This window comes from Larus michahellis, chromosome 5 (genome assembly GCF_964199755.1).
Source record: "Larus michahellis chromosome 5, bLarMic1.1, whole genome shotgun sequence".
NCBI lineage: Eukaryota > Metazoa > Chordata > Aves > Charadriiformes > Laridae > Larus > Larus michahellis.
The window spans coordinates 42,318,963-42,336,136 of record NC_133900.1 but is presented as its reverse complement, the minus strand read 5'-3'; the positions used below and the strand labels follow the sequence as shown (position 1 = coordinate 42,336,136).

General features: G+C 34.9%; 1 protein-coding gene across 4 annotated transcripts in view; it reads left to right on the top strand.

Annotated features, from left to right (window-relative positions):
- The window catches only part of FSTL5 (follistatin like 5), a 422,258-nt gene that overhangs the window by 379,106 nt on the left and 25,978 nt on the right, over positions 1-17,174 (top strand). For all 4 annotated transcript variants that reach the window (XM_074589804.1, XM_074589802.1, XM_074589803.1 and 1 more), the window contains 3 exons: positions 3,546-3,695; positions 9,831-9,938; positions 11,491-11,615. In XM_074589804.1, coding sequence (XP_074445905.1) covers positions 3,546-3,695; positions 9,831-9,938; positions 11,491-11,615 — 383 coding nt within the window. The remainder of the gene's footprint in view (positions 1-3,545; positions 3,696-9,830; positions 9,939-11,490; positions 11,616-17,174) is intronic.

Genomic DNA, 17,174 nt, shown 5'->3' with positions numbered 1-17,174 from the left:
GAATGGATGATATATAAATTGCATGCATTTAACGCGTGCACTGTTGTACCCTGTTGATGTCACCTTACTCTAGGCAGTCATAGCATAGATAGGCATTTCATTATACCGCTTAAAGAGCTTGGTTCAAAACTTGTTAAAACACTGAGGACCCTTGCATTAAGTCTAAGTTTATAATCATAGAATGTGCGCATCTAAATCTACAAGTACGTGTTTTCTCTTGAGAATTTCTTGCCTCAGACTACCTTGAAAAACTTTCTCTAAGGATTTATTTTCCTCCATCTGCTGACTTGTTACAGGGCAAGTCACTTTTTGATTAAAAAGTCTGGGGGAAAAAAAAAAACAATGAAATAAATTAATGTTTTATCAGATGCTAGTTTTTTTTCAGAGAGAATAAATTAGGAAAATGTAAATTGCTCACATTTTAATTAGAAGAAAATGGTGGGTTTGTGCTTATATTTTAAGGAGAAATTATTTTAACCAATTACCCAAACACTGGGGAAATTAATATAGAGCCTCAGAATTACTGCCGGCAATGTAAAAGAAATCCAAACTGTCTAATCGGATAAATGTTAACTTTTCAAAAGCAAGATTTCAGTTCCATTGATTGAAGCTATTTCTGAGGCATCTAGATAAATGTGGGTTTGAACGAGTAGAGAAACAACTGCGTAAACCAATTCATGCTGGGGAAAAAGACCCTATTTTGAACATGAGAATTTTGGTGTGTGATTTTCATTGTTACTTTGGAGAAACTCTTTTTTGGCTTGTATTTTAATTTTTCAGTTTTTGGGGCAAAGTGATAGTTGGCATTGATTTACAGAAATTTATTACAACATAAACAATATTCTAGAACCAGTAAGCTGCATTTTGTATATGTAGATTTATTTTTTACTTAATATTTTTTACTTTGAATCTGAGAAAATGTCATGCTTTTCTCCTTGCTGTATTTCAAGTGGAAAAAGAGGAGCAAATTTTATGAATTATCTACATAACAAGAATCATGCTCTGTAGTTTCAGTCAGTATTTTAGACTCAGATTCAGGACAATGTTTAAGGAGGTGGCTTAACTCTGGATATAGTTGTAAGTGCTTACCTTACAGTATTTTCCTCTTCTGCTATACTTCCTACAATGGGAGGTATGATTAGCCTAATCATTTACACTAATCTATACGATGCCATGTGAGAGAAATCTAGAGTCCTTCAAGAGGAATTGGTGTTATTTTTGAATAATATATTGAACGTGTCCTTGTAGAATTCACAGCACCAAAAACTGTTGGAACCCTGGGAGACATAACTGAAAAGAACGACACAGTATAGAGTTGTTATAAACGTTTACAGATGAAATTTGAAGAAGGTGTTCTCTGAGGAAGAAATAAGACTGTGTAGAACAGTCTAAAATTAGTTATCTGTTTAGATAAAATGTGGAACTAAGACAGGGCATATATAGAATAAATATAAAAAAATAATTTGAGATCAGTGAAACATTTTCCAATTGAAGTGACAATTGCACAGAAGGCAAATGACAATAGATCATTGGTCTGATGATTGCACATCATATTAGAGACATAATCGTTTATGTTGACACGTCATGCATTGAAAAGCTTTTAGAAGCTTTTAGACACATTTAATGATGAAAGTCCCGTTTGTCACCATGCCTGTCATTCTTTAAAAAACACATTTTAAACAACTTCTCCCTTCAGAGTGCATGGCTTTTTAGCAGTGCAAAATAAATCTTACTCTTTTTACTTATTTCTAAGTTCTGCTGAAGTTCCTGATTAGGGGACATCCCGTGGTACCCGAGTTTAGTAAACTTTCCTTATCAATGTGATTTCTGAAAGACCTTCCCTTTGTTGAGAGTTGAGAATGACGTAGGAACAAGCAGTGGCTTTCGATCTCCTGTAAAGAAACTCCAGCTAAAGAGCTGGAAATTGATTTATTTCTTATTTTGACATATAAAGACTGAGTGTATTTTCTCAAACATAGAGGCATAGCAGGCAAAGAATGTTGAATGATACAGAAAAGTTAGTATTGAAATGCATCATCTTCTTCTTGAAAAGCATTGCTTAGTGCCGGATATATTGTTCTGTCACATTATTTTTCCCCTTCCTTTTAAAAGGAGTCTGATGTGTAGAAACAGAATTCTTGTTTAAGATCTTATCAACTGTTGCTCTTCACTCTACATTGAAGTCATCATTTGCTGACATATCATAATTATTTTCACAGCAACCAGTTATGATGCATCAGACAGAGCATTCTAAATTAGGAATAAGCAGCAGATTAAGTGCTGAAAAGAAATAATACTTATGATTTGGTGAAATTGCCCCTTGTCATGAAAGAAAGAAAAATTAGGAGGGGAAAATAAGAATAAGTCAGGAAAATAAAAAAGCTTGGCACATCCTGTACATCTCCAAGCAGAATATTTTTCTCAGGTCCTTCTTTTTACAGAAATTTGATGTCCATTATGGGAAAAAACCCATGCTGTTTCATAAAGGGAATTTCTAAATATGGTAACATATTTGATCAAGTGACTTTTAATTTTGATAAAAGCAAGCTTTCCCTGGGATTAAATAGTTTCAAATAGATAGATAGAAATACAAATATATATATATATATATATGTATGTATGTATTATGATTGGAAATATATTTATATAAAAATATAAATAGTGAGCACGTAAATTAGATAGCTATTTTGAGGGAGAGTGCATAGTTATAAATATATGTATTAAGAAATACAAATTCACTGAAGTCAACAGGAATTTTGCTTTTTCTTTCAAATTCATCCTTTTGTAGTGATGGCAGGGCAGAGGGGGAAGGAATGGTTGTAAGAAGCCATTTGATTTGTATCGGGTTGAACGCTAGTGAGATAGGCCATGAGAACATCTTGTGGCTGAAGGAGGCAAGCTTTTGACCTTTGAAGCAACGTATCAGTACTCCATGTTACCAAAAAAGTAGATCCCTCTTACTGCTGCTGCTTTGCCCCTGTATTGTGTGGCAGCTTGCACCACACCTCCTCCTCTTCCTCTCCATTTATTACATTATCATATTCTCAGTTTAGTATTTGCCTGCCTTACTGCTGTGTTCTCAGATGTAAGTGTAAGTTGTACCTATAACTGTCTTCCTTTGCAAGATATGGTGATGGTGCAGATGGGAGAGCTGCTAGCTACTGCACAGGAACTAGACATTGTGTGTCTAATTTTTTTTTTGTTAAGATCTCCTGGCTCTTGCTCACTTTATTTCCGCATGTGTTATTGTTTCAAATGGGTTTCTTTCTGAAGACAATAGTGCTAACTGATTGAACGTCTAGAAAACATCCAAAAAAGCCGAGGGATGGTTTACACTAAAGTTCTTGTGAATTGTGTGGTGCCTACAACATGCAGTTTGACTAACGCTAGTCTATGTTCTAACGTCGCCTGTCCTTTTTCCTTCCCTAAATTTTCCGAGATGTTATTTTACAGTTAAAAAATAAGAAAAATAGTATAATTTGTCTTTCTATTGCATTGTTGACTGTTTTGATTCTTATGCTTTCCCTGTTTCTGTTAAACTATAGGATGAAGTTTGTCCCAAAGCTGATGCAGATCCTGTTCAGCGGTGTGTATGGGCAACTGCTGTTAATGTAAAAGACAAGTTCATTTACGTAACTCAGCCTACGCTTGACAGAGTTCTTATTGTTGATGTACAGTCTCAGAAAGTTGTACAGGTATTTCTCATTTTTAAGTTATTATCTAATTTGTGCACAAGAATTTAAGGGTTTCCTTCATACTTTCAAAAAAATGCAATTAGCTTGAGAGTAAACACCATATCTAGAAAAAAGCTCATCTACTTTTGTCGTTTAGCAGCAGTTTATGTTTAGTGACTCTTCTTATCAATAAGCAATTGGGAAGGAAAGAATCAACATAAAAATATCTCTTATAAATATTAATCAAGTAGTTGAGGAAACGAGTTATTGGGGAAGTTTCTGGTACTTTTGTCTTGAAAATGAAGATCCATTAGAATAGAGTCTTATCAAAGGAATGTCTATATCGGTTTTGACAGGAAAGGTTAGGGGGTTAGGTATGGCTACAGAAAGTGGAGGACTGTAACTCAGTAACCTTTTAGGCAGAGAAGAACTAACACCACCCCTAGCCAAGATTGGATACTATGAATTTTAACAACTTCTCTATTCCTGTCTACTGTGCAGGTAGTACTGTCAGTTTCTCAGTCTTTGGGAGGCTGGAGATACTCTGCTTAGTCAAAATAATTCATTGGGTAAAAGAGAGAAATTGATGCTATGGTACAGGGATAAACATAGTTTGTGGAAGACCAAGGTACAAGACAGTGCTAAAATGAATATTAGTTTTTTCGAGCAGTGCAATTCCCTCAGGAAAGCCTGAGAGAGTCACAATATACTCCAAATGGTCAGTAGTCTTACTGGGATGGAGTAAAAATTTGATGCTTAGTTGCCACCACTGAAATCAAATACTATAACTGCTATACTCTTCTCTCTCCCTTTTTTTTCCTGTATGTATCTGGTGGTTATGATGGTTATGGTTATGAGGTTAGATAGGGGATTTACGTGAGGACAGATTTAGTCTCTGGAACTGTTAAAGACATGTAAAAATGCATTTAGAAAATAATAGCCATAAACTCATTAAATTATAAAAATATATTTTCTGAATATAAAGAGAATGTTTATAGTCTTAAAATGTTTGTGTTAACGAGGCATATGGAAAAGGCAAAATCAGTATTTTTTTTTGCTATTTGGTTTCTGCCTAGTATTCCCACCATATTACATTATTTTCTTTCTTTTTTTTCCTTTTTTTTTTTTTTTTACAATCAGACACATGCAATAGAATATATTTCATTATATAGTCTTTTGGGATGATGTCATTTGACCAGAAAGATTAGTTTTATTTCACTTTCAGTGGCAAAAAGGGTCAATCAATTATAGTTGGGGACTGTCAACAGTCTTGTCAGAAGACAAGGGGCTTGTTTTTGGCTGGGTTTGTGTGTTTGTGGGGTTGGGTTTTTTTTAAGTATATTACAGATCATATAAAATCTTGAAACTTACAGTAAATGCAGAGTTCTTGTTTTTCTGAAGCAAAATTGTTTCCTAGCCAAAGAGCTCTAGAGCTGGTTAATAACTTGCTAACAATCCTGCTCTGATTCTCGGAAGAAAGGGCACTTGTATGTGAACTGATAAAGAGGTTTTGACACCACAGTAGGTGTTCTTATTCAAATTTTAATCATACAAACATGCCTGACAGTTACTGGGTTACTTACAGTATCATCACATTCATAGGAAACAGTTGTTCTTTTGCTAAATAAAATACGGATTTTATTTTTTTAAATTAGAAATCTAATCTAAATTATTAGTAAAAATGTTTAAATAGAGCTTTTCTTCATGCCCTTTGCCTTTTTCACCAATACAGGAATGAAAATCTTTAATGTATAGATTATATATCGTATATTAGTCTACAGGGAGAACTTACTACTTCCTTTCAAAACCTAAATGGGTCTTACAAGAAAGACGGGGACAGATTTTTAATATGGCCTGTAGCGATAGGACCAGGGGTAATGGTTTTAAACTAAAAGAGGGTAAGTTTAGACTAGATACAAGGAAGAAATTTTTTTGTGATTAGGGTGCTGAAATACCGGAACAGCTTGCCCTGTTGTACATGCCCCATCCCTGGAAACATTCAAGGTCAGGCTGGATGGGCCTTTGAGCAACCTCATCTAGTTAAAGGTGTCCCTGCTCATTGCAGGGGTGGTTTGGACTAGATGACCTTGAAAGGCCCCTTCCAAACCCAACAGTTCTATGATTCTGTTATATTAGTATACATGTATTATGTGTATTAATGTAAAATTTAAAAATACATAGAAAAATTGCAATTTTAAAAATACATTAACTTGACAAATAGTTTTAATTTTAATAATTTTGCATTCTTTAAACATCTGCATTTTCTGCCTTCTATATTCTATGTCAGCTGGCTCAGTAGACATAGCTTCCTCAAAACCTGACCTATCCAGATGTTGACAGGGACTGCTAAAATGTTTTATTCAAAAAGTTATTAATTTTTTTTCTTTAACTTTTTTTTAGTTAGTTAGGCTTTTGCATATCAAAGTAGAGATGAACTGAGTGGATAATGAGTTTTTGTTTTCTGAAAAAAAGAGTTTTTTCAACTAATTCAATATATTTCTTCAGGAGGAGAGACTAAAAATGCATAGTCTTGCTGCAGTCCACAGATATGAAGGACTGGAATCTCTGGCAATGGTTTCCCTGGTCTCTGGCTGACATTCACTGTCATCTTGCTTTCCTACAGATGATGGAGGAAATACCAATTTAACTGCATTTGTTAGCATTCAGACTTCAGTGGCAAGAGCGTATTATGCCTTTACAGCTCACTGAAAAATATTAGCGAAGTTGGAGGTTCTTTTAAACTTGGGGTTTATGGAATAGTTTGATTGGTAGGTTCTTCTAATTTGCCTTCAGTTACATTAGTTACTGTTTTGCTAAGTACTTTACCATTAACTGTATGTTTAGAGATACTTACCACAATGATGTATGTTAATTAAAAAGTGAAATTCAATAAAATAGCCACTAATTAAAAGTAAACCCCTTCCCCAGAAATATGTAAAGCAATTCTGCAGTTTTTGGATGGAGTTAGATAGGTTGCTATTGTATCACATAAATAGTCAAGTTTCTGTAATAAGCTGAAAAATAGACATATGGGATGCCTAGGTGTTACGTAGAGCTTGGTGCACTAAGTCTGTGCTCCAAGCAAACACATTGAGCTAAAACCGGATACTCCACAAGCCTTCACGCTAGTCCATGAAAAGAAAAACTTTCAAAGAAGTTTGATTTTGAGGGATAGAATACCATTGCTTTTCCATGTCTAATAATATCCAGATCGTGTACTTAGGGAGGTGTAGAATGAAATGTATCCCATCTGTGGAAACCTTTTGCAGGAATGAAAGTCTCAGTTTTGATGGTTCTAGGATATTTAGATATTAATGATATATTATCTTTCCATTTCACAATATTTAATACAGACATTTGGTAAGACAATATGACTAAGGGATAACAGATGAACCAGACGAGTAAATTAAACAATTGTGTTACTGTCACTTTTGGGAACCCAAGCAGAATTTCTACTTGTTACTTACCTGAATATTATTTCCTAGGATACACTTAGCCAAATATGTGGGAAAAGTACTATGGGACTTGCTTAAGCAGGTTGATATTCAAAATAGACTTTAAAAAAAGAAACAAGTAAAAGTAGTTGCAAACAAAACAAATAAATCATGAAAGCACAAAACCTATACAATCTTTTACACTAGTGTAAGACTATAAAAAAATAAAACCACTGCTGATTCAAAGACGGCTTTTAGAATTGAAGGCTAATTTGGAATTTAGTGACAAGTCAAGAGATACTTTGTTCAGGATTTCTTATAAAAAGTATGGCCCTGTCTTCGTTACCTTTTAACAATAAGCATTTATTTTTTGTTTTTGGTTTTGCAAGCAACAAGAAGTTTTCTAACCATTAAATGTTGCTCTACTCGTATCATACGCACGTACACAAACACCCATAGAAACAGAAACCAAGGAAGGGAGTTTAATTTCTGTCAAATCAGTTTATTTTCATTACTTAAAATGCTGCCTAGCACAGAAAAAAAAAATCAAAATATAGTTGATACTTGGAAAATAGATACTAAGCTGTTCATAAATGCTTACCAGACTTCCTTTTCGCTATTGTAGTAATACAGAGGATATTATTTACATTTTAACTATTTTTAGTCTATATCTTAAAGAAGAAACCACCTGTCTCCTCTGTAAAACCAGCTTTTCAAAAATGCACTCTGGTAGGAACAAATGTGAAGAAAAACTTCATATTTTGACATTGAGCAGCACTCTAATAAAATTCTGTCAAGGTGCAAAAAAATCCTAAAGACAACTAAAAACATATTTGAAAGGGCTATAAGTTGTGTAACCATGCTGTTTCCTGTATAAAAATAATGTTGGTTTGGTTTTGCTTATTATGGTCTTTTCTCTGAAGTACTACTATGTATGTTCTATTTATTCCTTACTACTATGAAAGTTAATGTAAAAGATGTGTGTACTGGTGCACATATGTAACAACTAGATTTTAGGATGATTTATTTATATGATTTATTTTATGAAAGGAAGTACTTAAGACTCTAGAGCAGACTAAATTGAAACGCATTGGAAATACGGATGGTGCATCTTTAGAGGGATGTATGTAGACTTTTTGATTTAGCCAGGTAATTCTCATTGTAAAGTTAAGAGAAGTATTTGCTTTCATTTGTAAATTCTTGAGAGCAAGCACCTGTCACCTGCAATTCCCCAGGATTGCTTAGCAGCGCAGCATTGACTGGGATGACTTAGAGGCGTGCTGAAGTAAACAGAGTTCATCATCGTTCAGGACACACCGCTCTGCTGGCAGGTCAGCCTGGCTAGCTAGAAACAGCTGTGAAAGCCTGCGTCCGAGGTGCTCACCTCCTTTCTGCTGCTGGCTCCTCTCTTGGGAGCTGCGTTCCCTGTGCTTGACTCCGCGGGCAGTTCCTTCTCCTCCTCCTGGCAGTGCCCAGGCCCCACACGTGGCTGGCACTCATTCAGCAGAATATATATGGGTCAGACCTTTTGCCTGGGGAAGCCAAAAGGAAATGTGACACACCTGAACAAATTAGCTATACAACAGCCCCAGTATTCTTTTAGACAACCTGTCTTCTAGCCTGCAGCAGAAAAACGTTATCAAACACGAATGACCTTTTCCGAGGGTTATCTTTCTGATTTTAAATGAGCTGGTGAGCAACCTGGCTTCATTTTCCATTTTCAAAGGGAAAAACAAATTCTGCTTAGATGAAGCTGTGGCTTGCAGTACCTCAGGAGTACAGTTAAGTACCATCATCAGTCTCAGCCAGCCATTAGTGCATTATCTTGAGGATCTACATCATTAGTTTAAATTAGGTTCACTTAATTAGCCAGCTGGTACTCTCTTTGACAAACTGATAAACAAACTGTGCTTTACAGTTCCGTAATGGTGAGACTAAAAGACAATCTCCACTTATTTTTTCCGCTTTAATGATGAAAATAGAAAAGTAATCCCCCCCAGTTGTTTACCTCATACAGAATGTCTCTTAATCAAATACTTTGTCCTCCCATTTCATACCTCTGAAGTCTTCAGTTCTTCTCATAACAAAGGAAGTGTAGAGCTCAACTAAAAGGTTTGTGGTCTCAAGAGACAGTGCTCAAGGTTGTAGGGAAAACGCTTTGGTTCTGATCACAAGTCCACCAAAGGTAGCAACTGTAATTGGAACAGTTAACATAAACATATGAAAACAATCTTTCCCGCTTCAACAGAATATACCCGGTTTAGCAGACATAGGAAGCTTTGGGTCTAGCAACATTGTGTTGGTTTTACGCAGGGCTGGCATTGATTTCAGTACATGGCTTGAGAATACCCTTTTTAGCCATTTTCCAATAATTGGTGTAGTTTTAAACTGATACGTACAAAGTGAGAGCGATGGGAGGGTGATAAGTATTTTTTCACTTCATTTAAAACCTTTGTTTTCATCTTCTTAATAGCTTCAGTATAATGTAGTTTTGATGATAAATGTTAGAGCACATAATGAACAAAAATCATTTTTTGGGCAATTCCATAACTTTGAGTTAATTAGAAGGCTGCTTCAACAATTGACAACATAATTTTTAAATACAGTCTGAAAAGACCAAGAAATGCATGTCCGGTTATCATTTTAATTCAAGCATATATATTGGGGTTTTTTTTTGCAAATTTCACAGAAACTAAGAATTTCTATTTTTATTATGCTACAGGCAGTACGTACAGATCCTGTTCCAGTGAAACTACACTACGATAAATCACATGATCAAGTCTGGGTGCTGAGCTGGGGGAACATGGAAAAGAATTCCCCAACTTTGCAGGTGAGCTGATCAGAATGATTACACGCAAGGAAATCTAGACAAGTTGAACCTTTTTTGTCATTGGAATATTTTGTATATTTCCCTTTAAGCGTTATTACCATGACGCCAGCGGGGGCAGTGAAATGATTTCAGGTAACCAGAAAACCATTCAGAAAACTGACTTTGCTAAAAAAGTTTGAGATTATTTTCAGCACCCTTACTCAGGCATGACAATGCTGAAGAGAAGGATGAGGAGTACAGCTGAAAGCAGCAGCATGTTAACTGCTAGTCTTTTGAGAGCAAATTGTTGCTGTTTATGATGGTTTTTTTCCCTAATTAGAGCATAAACTGGATTTTAGACATATTCCTGTTTGATTAAAATTATATATAAAATTATATATATATTGTCTGGAGGTGACAAGATCCATCTTACTGCTTTTTTCAGATGTAAAATAATAAAAATCTTCACTTTTCCCATGTCTCTGAGCAGTGGCAAGCCTGGGGACAGTCACTAAAGAAACCTTTCAAGAAGCTATACCTACATTCCTACTTTTTCACTACTTTCTATTCCTTATTTAAAGTAATCCCCTGAGATATGGTGATCACCTTTATGTCGTAATTTCAAAATTACTTTTAGTTTCAACTTATTTTCCTTTTCTTTAGAAGTTAATGAAATCCTTATGCATTTAAAAAAATATATGTAAGATAAAGAATAAAAGAATTTCAAACACAGGGCTTAAGCAGAAAAATGAGTAACATTTGAAAACACCTTTTTAGCACCTACAGACTCTTAGTAATTATGAGTATGCAAGGTAATTTGTGGGAGTGTAGGTGTCACTTCTCTCCAGCAAATGAATGATAATTGAGTCAGTCTTATCAAGTTTTAAAGCAACCGATCATCTTCACTCCCATTTTTCCTTATAATGTAGGTGATCAAGTTGGGTTTTTTTTTAAGTTTTCTGTTAAGTGCACATATGTGAATATCATGGTGGCTATTACATGGAATTGTCTTTTTAGTCACCCATAAACATTTGCCTCAGAGAAGGTCCAAGATTTGGGGATTCAAGGAAAATCTGTTCATAACAATTTAAGGAATGCGTAAACTCAAATCAACAACTACTTCTGAAATATGTATGTGCGATGTTTAATTACCTCATGATTGCAAGAATTGGGTGTATGTGTAGCCATAACTTCCTGTGAATCAGTTGATAACATTTTATCTTTTCACTCCAAAGTGCTTAAGAAATTCAATCTCACTCTGGGATCTAGAGTAAAAAAAAAAAAAAAAAAGGTAAACAAAAAACTACTTTGCTTTAATAATGTAAATGAATAAATATGGACTCAGTGGTGGAAAGAAGAGGGGAAAAAGGTAAATATGAAGATTGAATGGTCAGGTACGTAACAATTCTCTGAAATCTGTGATGCTGATCAGCTTTATTCACTGTCATTTCTTGGTAACTGAAGGATAATGTAAGAGATGGAATACAGAGGCAATACTGTATTAATTTATTTGCATAGAGATTAGATTTTGAAAGACTATTTCTATAGTTCATAATAATATTACTTTATGTAGGTGATAACACAAGCCAGTGGGAGTGTTTCTCATCACACAATCCATACTCAACCAGTGGGAAATCAGTTTGACAGAGTGGATGATTTTTTCATTCCAGCTACAACCCTCATCATTAGCCATATAAGGTAAGTTTTAGTTGAATTATAATTGAGTTTCAAATGAACTATAACATTGGCTCGAAAGAAATATAATTTAAAAACCTTGAAAATCTGAGACCATGCCACCTACTTCAATATTGTTTTGCAACGCTCTTCTTTGTAAACAAACTAAATGCGAATTTTATTAAAAACAGGCTCGATCTCAGAATACTTTTATTTATAAGAAAAAATTCTTATAAAACTTTCTTAAGTTTTTCTTCCTTATCTCACCAAATGTTCAAAAGTTCCACTGCTCTGTGTACTAAAATGGAGATGTAATATCATCTGGGGTTTTCTTGAGGAATTGATAAGTGTAATTTTCAGATAATTCCCTAATTTACAATCTCAATTTGTAAATATACTTACTAATTTCTTCTACTGTACAGAGCAGTTGCCATATATAGTATTTGTCATATTTGTGTGGTATTGGAATTATTCTCTTAACGGACCAGAAAAAAACCACTTTTGCAGTTTTAAAACGAATTGTGATACAACATCACTTAACTCTTTATGAACTGGCTTCTCCTGTTCATTCAGTTCTTTCTACCTGTTTTTTTGTCAGGCTCTGTTTTTAAAACAAACCATGACGGAGCATGTAACATAAACTCTGTTTAAATGCATGAATAAAATTGGTCTTATTTCACGGGTACTGAGTATTTGATGTTAAAATGGTTCATATTGTAATCTATGCCAGGAAACACTGTAAATTTTTGAGTGCTTAGTTATTTCTCTTTGTGAATGTAGGATTGTCTTTGCGTTTGTCCAAAGAGCAGACAAGTTCTGGCTGTGATAGAAATATTCTAAGTAGGGAAGACTGGAACAGGGTGACCAGCTGGATTTTAAAGGATATATGAGACAGAGAGTGTGAGAAAAAGACAACACTTAATATAGGCATAAAGCAGAAATCTTAAATGAAAATCTATTTTACTTCCTCAAAATACATTAGTAAGAATATGAAATACCATTTTCTTTTAATATTTTTTCTCTAATATTTCTACCTGTAGGGATTAAAAAAAATCTGCAATCTAGGATTTGTACATCTGAATATTGCATTAATATGTATTAGCACTTTGTATGTTTAGGACTGTGAGGTTCTTTACAAGGTGACGCGGACCTATTTCAGCTCACAACACCTCTGCAAATAATTGACTAAATTGTTTATTCTGCACTCCCAAGTTCAAGTTTCTATAGAAATGCTTTCATAGGATGATCTTAACTGCGATACAGTTATGAGGCATCATCATTCATTTTTAGCTAAAATCTCAAATCGCGTATATAAATACATGTAACCATTAAAAGAGATATCATTTCTGATTGCAGTGAGTGGTAGTCTTCTAAATGTGAAAACATGCAATTTAAGATGATTTTACAATTGATTCCAGAATTTACTCTCTACTTGCCTGTGATGAACTTTGTCTTCTCTATCAAAAAACATTTGGCTTCTCCTAAAGAGGTTGTTTATAAAAGAAAATTTTCTACAAAACTCTTAACTAACAAGTAAATTAGCAATCGACCGTATGCAATTTTAAAAGGAATGTGTAGCTTAATATAGCTAAATAGTAAATTGACTCTTAAGTACCATTACTGACACATTCCTTGAATCGAGTAGATAAATGTACATTGTGTCCCTGAAGTAATCCGCAATCCGTACACTCAGCCTTAGAAAAGCATTAAATGTTTTTGTTGCATTTGGAACATGTATGTATGGGGGAACAAAAGTTACTGCTTCATAAGGTACCAAGTACTAGAGGTACTACCCCAAAAGAACTGACACTTACATACGTTAATTTTCACATAAATAGGAAAAAAAGACGGATAGGGTGAACATCATACAAGGATGAACGTCATACAAGGAGGGGAACCATGACTGGGAAAAGAAAAATAGGCCCAGTCCAAAGCTAGTGAGGAGCTCATCTTGTCTAACTCTAACAAATTGATATTTTGCCTAATGAGGTCAAGCAGGTGCTTTCTGCTTCAGCTGATGAGCCTTTTCACCTGTCCTATATGCAACTGAGGAGGAAAGAGAATTAAAGAATAAAAGAAAACCCACAGAAACAAAAAAAAGAATTTGAAATTCAATTAAACAGTGAAAGAATAAAGTTGGACACGTGACTGCCTAGTATAATAATCTTGTTGTGACTTGGTTGCCTTTTTTTTTTTTTTTTTTTGGATTCACGTACCAGATAAAGACCAACAGAAAATTTCTGAAATCTGACAAAAGCCTGCAGCAGTTTTTGCAGTAGCTAAAACCATAGATTTTGGGTTTTAAACCAGCAAAATCAGTTCAACAGCAATTAACTGTTTTTACCTACTCAGGAGCTTACTTGAAATGCAGAGAATCTTATGTTAATTTTCTAAAATGCTACCTAATTCTGGGTGCCTTTTCAAAAAAGAAAAAAAACCCACTATGTAGACAAATACTGTATTTTTATTTTTTATGTATTCTTTCAAGAGCTAGTTATGCGAAGTTAGTCCATCATTAAAGAATTTGCCTTACATAAAATGTCTGGCATTTAAGTACTTTGATTATAGGGGTTTTTTTGTTTAAATAAAAATGAATTATGTGAGCAGTGTATCAGGAAAGGTTTTAAATTAACTGTATTTATCAAATTAGTAAAGATGTAGGAAAAACTGTCTATTAAATCTAACTTGTCACCAGTCAACAATAAAAATACTCAATAACAGCATGTGTTTGTTAAGCCTGTTAGGCAACAAACATAAAGCTTGAGCTTGTTCTTTGGTGTTTATACCAACCAGGGGAAGATTTTATGAGTGTGAATAGCAAAAAACAGCTACAAGAGAAATAACCCCAGCGGCCGAGTTAGCTCATACAGGGCTAACTGCTCAAGGGCCCTCTTTACGCTTTGTTGGACGTCCGTTCCCTGTGACCATACAACACCAGCCTCTTCCAGAAAAATGAAAGCTTTCTGCAGCTAGCTGCGTTTGTCACCTGTAAACTGAAATTTTGAATGATGGAGCAGAAGACAGTGTGCATGGCTTACCAAATTAGCATCCAGAACCAAACTTTCTGTCTGAGTAAAGGCATTTCTAAGCAAAAAAGGCAGACCACTAACACGTACGAATTAATTTTCGTAACACAGTTAACACAAATCATCTACTGCATGTTCTGTCCAATCAGTTATTCTTTAAGCACTGTAAAGAATAAGGGAAAGCAGATAAAGATAGGCAGGCTTGTTAATATGTAGGAACAGAAGTGCGGTTGAATAATTTAAGGCTATGGTGGGTCATTAATTTTTTGTTTTTAATAATTCTAATATGTTAATTGGTAATAATGGATATATCTGTATTTAAAACTTACCAAAAATTAATTTTATTTTAAAAGTGGTGCAACTATACATTTCCTTTACCTCGGTGTGTTATTTTCATATATGAAAATGGAAATGGGCTGTCCATTATTAAAACAGAAAACTCCACACTTTTTAATGCTCTCTTGGGCAGCAGGTAATTTAGGATGCACTTCCCCCAGATCAGACATTTGAAGAGGTACTAAAAATTTTGCTCTGAGGTAAACAATCACTGATCTCACGGGGAAAAAAAAAAAAAAAAATGTTTTGCCAGAATTTTCCTGCCACGGGCTGAGGCAATGTTTGGTTATACTTACAGTACAGCAGGAGTCAGGGCAAATACCTTTTTGGTTTGATAACAAGCAAGCATAACATTCCTGCTCTGAACAGCTGTGATGAACCATCAAAACAGCAGCTAAGCAAACTAAGTAGCCATGAGCCAAAAGAAGTAGGGAAGAATAGACCAATTCTGTTGTTATTTTTAAACCTTCTTTTATAGTTGGTGAATAGTTGATACGTATACAGAAGAGGACAAGAAAAGCAGCTTTATAATTTTGGGGCGAGGACTGCTGTAGGTTCAGTACCATCAGTTAGTTTTGGGAGGGGGGAGGTCTCTCCCTCTCTTCTATGTTCCAGTCAAACGATCTCCTTCCACTGCTGAGATGGAGAAACAGTTCTGTGCAATCAAACACCGTTAGAAATCAAGCAATGTTTTGGCTGTAATCCTTTTGTAACAGCTAACCATTTATAAATGTATATATTTAAAATACAGACAATATATATTAGTTTTAGTAAAAATCTACAAATTACCTTCCTAACGTTGTGTAGAGTGCCTCACTGATTTTTCCATATAGCAAATCCTTGTTTGTACAGAAAGCCTCAGCTGCAGATCGATCAGGTTGTCACCCCGTGATAGGGCTCTAAAAATGTAGGTGACTTACTTCTAGAATTTCTATGTGGTTTTTTTGACAAGACTAGTTCAGCTGCTGACTTTAAGGGAGGGATTGCCTCATGCCTTTGAGCATTCTTTCATGACGGAAATAAAATTCCTTCTTTTTCTCACAAGCCTTTTGAAAAGCAAGCTTAGAGTTTAGAGAAAGTCAGTTTCCCATGGCTTTTCATGAGTTTCCTGTGTCAGCTGGTTGTAGTGCAAGGCACAAAACTTAGTCAGCCATGAGAAAGAGACCATGGCACAAACCAGTAATAACTACTAATAGAAAGAACCCTTGAAGAAGTTTGCCCAGGCTTGCTGTTGTAAGTCTGAAGATTTCAAAGGGAAGAAGTTACATGTTCATCTTCTGTATCTTGAAAATAGCCTGTCCTGCTGTCATCATCAGCTTTGTTTTACCTCTGACGTGTGCTCAGCTGCTAATATGTGTTGAATTATGCCAAGAGAATGAATGAATATAAAGCATTGTTTTTCATGCACGGTGTCATGCCCATATTTTCAATGCACGCAGCTTGAAAAAAATATTTCCCCTTCCCCCCAGTTGTGTTGAAAAGTTATCAGACACTGGGGCCACAAAAGTAGACGATGAGATCTATTAATCTGTAATAAATGGTACAAATGCCAAGGGTGTTTTTTCAGTTGTTACTCGGGCAAATGTATACAAAGCGTATTCCTTTTGTAGGTGCACCTTTTAAGAATTGAGTATATACATTTTCAATATGTGGCCTTATACATTTACTGGGAAGAAAATTTTGTTCAGTGAGCTATTTTTTGTGCCAAAGCAGTTCAGAGCAACCAGTGATCTTGTCCTTAATTGTCTGCTAATACCATTCCTTATCATAAAAATAGACGTTTGCAATTAATATGTGTGATGGCTGCAAAAAGATGACTTGTACAATACCCATGAAAATATATTATTGGAAGCCTAAGGAGCAAAAGGGCTGATTATTTCAGCTCCACTGTTCATAAATCGAAGTGAACAAAAGATAATTGGAATAAATTAAGGTCTGTCATTACACTGCTGTAAAATGTTTCAAAAGCAATATTAAATGAACTCACTGTAATGGAGTAACTCTAACTTTTTAGATGTTTTAATCTTTTAGCAAGTATTTTAAATGTCATATAGTTACCTGACCTAACAAGTGGAAGAGTGAGCAATCAACTCACTGGTGAGTCGGCTCAGGATCTGAATAGAGTTAAAATAGTCTCAGTTTGAGTTTTTTCTCACTTTTATTTCTCTGTTGTGTATGGTAATAGGGGAAGCAGTCTTTCTAAAATTATCCTTATTCATTT